Here is a 6,519-nt window from a genome sequence, read left to right on the forward strand (position 1 = left end):
TTGAACCTTCACCCCAGTCTGAGGTACTGAGTGCTCTGGAGCAGGTTTTCATCAAGGATCTCTGTACTTTGCTCCGTTTATCTTTCCCTCGATCCTGGCTAGTCTCCCAGTCCCTGCCGCTGAAAAACATCCCCACAGCATGATGCTGCCACCACCATGCTTCACCGTAGGGATGGTGCCAGGTTTCCTCCAGACGTGACGCTTGGCATTCAGGCCAAAGAGTTCAATCTTGGTTTCATCAGACCAGAGAATCTTGTTTCTCATGGTCAGAGTCCTTTAGGTGGCTTTTGGCAACTCCAAGTGGACTGTCATGTGCCTTTTACTGAGGAGTGGCTTCCGTCTGGCCACTCTACCATAAAGGCCTGATTGGTGGAGTGCTGCAGAGATGGTTGTCCTTCTGGAAGGTTCTCCCATCTCCACAGAGGAACTCTGGAGCTCTGTCAGGGTGACCATCGGGTTCTTAGTCACCTCCCTGACCAAGGCCCCTTCTCCCCCGATTGCTCAGTTTGGCCGGGCGGACAGCTCTAGGAAGAGTGTTGGTGGTTCCAAACCTTTTCCATTTAAGAATGATGGAGGCCACTGTGTTCTTGGGGACCTTCAGTGCTGCAGACATTCTTTGGTACCCTTCCCCAGATCTGTGCCGCGACACAATCCTGTCTCGGAGCTCTACAGACAATTCCTTCGACCTCATGGCTTGGTTTTTGCTCTGACATGCCCTGTCAACTGTGGGACCTTATATAGACAGGTGTGTTAGATATTACTCCACTGTCGGAGCTAGAAGCACAAGCATTTCGCTACACCCGCAATAACATCTGCTAAACACGTGTATGTGACCAATAAAATGTGATTTGTGTGCCTTTCCAAATCATTTCCAATCAATTGAATTTACCACAGGTGGACTCCAATCAAGTTATAGAAACATCTCAAGGAAGATCAATAGAAACAGGATGCACCTGAGCTCAATTTCGAGTCTTATAGCAAAGGGTCTGAATACTTATGTAAATAAGTTACTAAAAACCTGTTTTTGCTTCGTCCGTATGGGGTATTGTGTGTAGATTGATGAGGAAAACAATTTAATCCATTTTAGGCTGTAACGTAACAAAATATAGGAAAAGTCAAGGGGTCTGAATACTTTCCTGGTCAAAAGTAGTGCACTATGTAGGGAAGGGAGTGCCATTTGGGATGCACCCAAGGCCATGTGTTAGGAATGGGAAGCTCTCTGTCAATAGGATTCATACTTTTGGCAGCAGGACAGAAAGACCAGAAAAACCTCACTGACGCAATCACAGCAGGTCCCTGAATGTGACCTGATCATTTTACTTATTATTTATTTTTACTACCGTTTCCATGGCCACCAACCACTAATTCAGTCTTCCTCTGCGTTGACCTACTTTGTGAACTACAGTGAGATGAGGTAACTAAGGTACAGTACTGGAAACCGGAACTATCTTGTAGGTGGGGTTGATGGGGAGATCCAGGGGTTTATTCATTAGTGCACAACGTAGCAAAACATTGTGCAGCGGAAATTAGTTCTGGTAGTCTCCCCCTTTCGGCCTGTTTGCCTACGTTTGGTTGCTAGTGAATACACCCCTGGCCTGAACTATCTCAGTATTGTAGGAGAGATTGTTGGGAGATGGAGGTCCAGAACGAATAAAATAATAAACCAATATTCACATTTCCATGCAGCCTTGAAGAATCTTTCTTTGTGCTATAACATACACATACATCTCAAGTTCAACTCGTGTAACACACTTGGACAAAGTGATTTAATCTTTTATTCACATTAAATCTGCTCTCATACGTATTTTATGTACAGAAAGGTGCTTTACCAGTACAGGAACATTGTATGTGTGTATCTGTTATAGAAAATGGTGGCATATGGTGAAATTGTGTGTAATCCTTTATACATAGGGTATGTTGTCACAGATCAAGCAGTACTATGGTGTTTGGAACCACAGAGGATGAAGCCCTAGACACTGGCCTTTTCTCAATGGCATACTCCTCACGTCCTCTCGCTTGTCTCCTTCTCAAAACCCATTGGATGAGAAAGCCAGAGGTCCTGCCCCTCTGACCGTCTCCTCCGATTGGGTTTTGAGAAGAGAGGATGCGAGGAGTATGCAATTGGGAAACGTCTAGGGCATTATGACATTTGGTCATTTGAGACACTCACGAACACAGCACGGGCCAGCAATTCGTCATGCACCTTCTCCCTATCCATTCAAATACTATCTTTCTGCCTGATCTGGACCACTGTTTATGTTCAGTGTAGTAAGGAAAGTACACAGCAGCACCAAATAAATGGCATTTATCTCCTCTCATTGAAACAAAAATGATCTTCTGCCGATCACAGCAGATGAAGCGTAATAGGTATGATGCAAATATATATATATATATGATGCAAAGCCTATGATTTAAAATGGCAACTTTTTTCATAACCAACCATCATGCAGCTGAAGTTAGTGCCAATGTTGCCCTGGTGAATTCATTCTCAGAGGGAGAATGAATTAAATTAGTGCACCAAAAAAAGGATGTACAGTGAGCTACAAAAGTATTGGAACAGTGACAACTGTTGTTTTGGCTCTGTACTCCAGCACTTTGGATTTTAAAGGATGCAATGACTATGAGGTTAAAGTGCAGACTGTCAGCTTCAATTTGAGGGTTACAGACGCACAAATATCATACCCCAAGACATGCTAACCTCTCGCCATTACAATAACAGGGGAGGTTAGCATTTTTAGGGGTGGGGGTATGATGTGTGTCTAACTTTCTCACTCATCATTATTCACGATTCATTCAGAATTATCTGTAATCATGGTAGCACCCACATTAATGTAGAAGTGTTTAGAAACATTTATTATTTACCATAAAAGTGACTCAATACATTATTTACCATTAATTTCTAGTGGGCACAAAATAATCTGAGACACAACCAAACAGCAAATGAATCCAACAAATTTGTAGAGTCACAAGCTTGATGTAGTCATTGCGTTCTATGAATATGAGACCAAATCCCCTAAAATGGCGGGACTATGTACAAAAAGTGCTGTAATTTCTAAACAGTTCATCCGATATAGATAAAAACAACCTCTAATTAAAGCTAACAGTCTGCACTTTCACCTCATAGTCATTGTATCATTTGAAATCCAAAGTGCTGGAGTACAGTCAAAACAACAACAAAAATGTGTCACTGTCCCAATACTGTTGTAGCTCACTGTATCTCATTTGTTGCATATGCATGGTTTTTGAGCTTTTTCTGATTCTTGGTATGTTGACATTATCGCTCACCTCAACCTCATAAATACAAAAGAACATATCCTTTCAACATCTTCTTAGAATTTAAGGCAATTTGCCACCAATTCTATTGTTATTTGAAGTGCTGAGACTACTGTACTCAACACTTCTGAGGATTGTAAAGGGCGGAGAGAGGATTGTGCATCAACACATTTTCACCGCACTCAAGTAAAAGGTGATACGTAACGACTACAGCAATGTTACGTGAAAAATAAGAAAAACAAGACTTGCTTTTCCTTAAGTGTCCTAAATACTCCCCTAATCTTCTTACATGTTACCCGATAGACTGTTTGTATGTAAAACATTGTGTCCATAACATAAGAGTGTTCGCTGTTTAAGTATTCATGGAGGCTTTTATAAAACCATTACTTTGAAGTAGAGATACAAGAGGCTGTGTCCCAAATGGCAGCCTATTCCCAAATGGCAGCCTATTCCCAAATGGCACCCTATTCCCAAATGGCACCCTATTCCCAAATGGCACCCTATTCCCAAATGGCAGCCTATTCCCAAATGGCAGCCTATTCCCAAATGGCAGCCTATTCCCTAAAAAATGCAATACTTTTAACCAGGGCCCTAATATAGGGAATAGGGCAGGGCTCTCCAACCCTGTTCCTGGAGAGCTACCCTCCTGTAGGTTCACACTCCAACCCTGTTCCTGGAGAGCTACCCTCCTGTAGGTTCACACTCCAACCCTGTTCCTGGAGAGCTACCCTCCTGTAGGTTCACACTCCAACCCTGTTCCTGGAGAGCTACCCTCCTGTAGGTTCACACTCCAACCCTGTTCCTGGAGAGCTACCCTCCTGTAGGTTCACACTCCAACCCCAGTTGTAACTAACCTGATTCAGCTCATCAACCAGCTAATTATTAGAATCAGGTGTGCTAGATTAGGGTTGGAGCAGAAAACCTACAGGACTGTAGTTCTCCAGGGACAGGGTTGGAGCAGAAAACCTACAGGACTGTAGCTCTCCTGGAACAGGGTTGGAGAGCCCTGAATAGGGTGTCATTTGTGACCCAACCCTAGTGGTAGTCTGGGTACCAGACTATATTGGCTCTCTACAAATGTTACTTCATCGTCTTTCAAAATCCTTGTTTGCCAAGCAGGAACGGACTGTCTGGCACACAGGCTAAGATACTGCAACATAATGAAGTAAAATCAAGTATTTAGACAAATAAATAAGGAAAAGTATTCTTTATAAAAAAAGTAGTAAAATGATTGTACAATATACTCCCAACAGCACCCCTTTTTCTTCTCAAACAGGTTGTGTTGTTTCCTTTGTTCTCGCTCTCCTAATCTTTATCTATCTCTTCCTTTTCCTCCCAGTACTGCAGTGACTGAACTAAATGAGAGCGTGTGTAGTAGTATAATGTGTCGTTGTCATAGACAGAAGAACCCCCAGGCTCCACTCCTCCCTCAGCACCACTCCTAATCATTAGTGGGTGTGTGATCCCCCGGAGCTGGGAGGCACCGTACTCGCCCCGCCCCCTCCACTGTGTCCATGCCTGTCTTTCCCATGTCCCAGAATGCAGTGTGCACTTCCACAGCCTTCGTCGCCGTCATCTCCCTCGCTTTCAGAGGAGGACTCTCCGAACTGTTTGGGTTTCTCGTAGACGCAGCAACCTGTGAAGGTGTCAGAAATCCTCAGTCATCAATAACACCTACAATTGCATGCATATGTGTGGAATAAATACTCACACTTGGAGGACCTCCTTCCCAGATGCTCGTTGTCCACTGTGTCGCTGGACCACTCCACCTTCTTGTCAGTCTTCCTCTTCCTCAGCTTGATGGTCAGGCTACGTCCCTCCTGAGAGATACAAACAGGAGACTATGTTTCAGCTTCATACATGCATTGGGTGTTTCTCTTGTCAACGGGTTCATGTAGCCAGTCGACATCACATTTGCTAGTTAGTTGATGGTCTGGTACAACTGGCAATGTACTACACTTGACAGCTAGGATCAAATAATATGAGCTAGTTAGTTAGGGGCAATTCCATGGTAACAGCATTACGCCGAAACTCAGATTATTTACTTTTAAAATGTATACCAAACAAAAAACATTGATTTCAAAGTTGAACAAACCATAGACCTCTATGCACAATTACTATTTTGAACAATTTGCACGGAAAATTTGACAAAAAAACATTTACAGGAAGAACTGTGCAGATACACATTTTGGCAACATAAAACCGAGCGAGGAAGATTTGAACGCAATTCTGTTAGCTTCCAAACTTTTCATCTGCACAGTTTTTCCAGTAAATGTTTTATTTATTTACTGTGTAAATTGTTCAAAGTAGTCATTGTGCATAAAGTAGTCATTGTGCATAAAGTTGTATGACTTGTTAAACTTTGAAATCAATGGCTTTTATTTGGCATACATTTTAAAATGGAAAAATCGGTGTCTGTGTAATTCCGCATCACTACGGAATTGCCGGCTTTAGCTAATGGATGGCTTTTAGCTATTGTAACTAGGTAGCAAGCTAGTTTGCTCCAAACTCTGAACTGCGGCCTCTGCATGCATATTGGACTCGATTCCAAACAGTCTATTCGTTATCTTCCTGTATCTACTACTTAACTAATTATTTCGGTTTCTATAGCTAGCTTACCTGCTGGGGCGGTGGCGGTGTTTCAACTTGAATGGTCTCCGTTATCGTCTCGTTAGAAGTACCTGGCGCCTCCGCCATCCTGAGGATGTTGGTTTGGTGGTTTTGAGCTCGCGCCAGCCGTCAACAAACGTTAACGTTATTTTAGGAACAACAACCACCCTGTTTCTTCAACACTAAACAGACTCGTTCTCGTTGGATGTTCGGCGAGAAGCTGTATCAGAGAGTTTCAAAAAAATAAATACTGTACGGTCTTTGGCTGTATGGAGGAAGTAATTCCTAGACGGACCCCTTCCGGTAGCTCTGCGCACAAATGTGTTCGACGGAAACATCGATTGTTGTATGTTTGCTGAAGTTACCTACACGAAAATAATGATCAAGGGAAAACGCTGTTTAAAAACTGTAGTGTAATTCTACATAAGTGATAATGTGTCAACTTGTAAAAGAATATAGTGAACACAAATGAATTCATATTCCGTTAGGTCGTAGTTGAAAGGTCACACGTAGCTGACTAACGTTAAACATGTCTGCGTTTAAGCACAGATGCGCACGACTCATGGCAGTCATCTGCGCCCATTCAACATTGCCTAGATTTACGTTTTTATTACTTCTAAACAAAATAACTCTTGG

General features: G+C 42.7%; 1 protein-coding gene across 1 annotated transcript; it reads right to left on the reverse strand.

Annotated features, from left to right (window-relative positions):
• Positions 1–4,465: 4,465 nt before the first annotated feature.
• On the reverse strand, positions 4,466–6,212 carry LOC121573012 (E3 ubiquitin-protein ligase PPP1R11-like). Its single transcript, XM_041885048.2, has 3 exons — positions 5,893–6,212; positions 4,985–5,093; positions 4,466–4,909 (listed from the first exon to the last, which is right to left on the reverse strand). The coding sequence occupies exons 1-3, from the start codon at positions 5,968–5,970 to the stop codon at positions 4,722–4,724; spliced, it is 375 nt and encodes a 124-aa protein (XP_041740982.1). The 5' UTR covers positions 5,971–6,212; the 3' UTR covers positions 4,466–4,721.
• Between the last annotated feature and the right edge of the window lie 307 nt (positions 6,213–6,519).

The sequence above is a fragment of the Coregonus clupeaformis genome, chromosome 8 (assembly GCF_020615455.1).
Source record: "Coregonus clupeaformis isolate EN_2021a chromosome 8, ASM2061545v1, whole genome shotgun sequence".
NCBI lineage: Eukaryota > Metazoa > Chordata > Actinopteri > Salmoniformes > Salmonidae > Coregonus > Coregonus clupeaformis.

Excerpts from the sequence above, each read along its gene's own strand:
- LOC121573012 (XM_041885048.2), bottom strand. The coding sequence starts at position 5,970 with ATGGCGGAGGCGCCAGGTACTTCTAACGAGACGATAACGGAGACCATT. Across the intron at positions 5,094-5,892 it reads CACCGCCACCGCCCCAGCAG|GAGGGACGTAGCCTGACCAT; the intron begins GTAAGCTAGCTA and ends TGTATCTCTCAG. Across the intron at positions 4,910-4,984 it reads GGGAAGGAGGTCCTCCAAGT|GTTGCTGCGTCTACGAGAAA; the intron begins GTGAGTATTTAT and ends ACACCTTCACAG.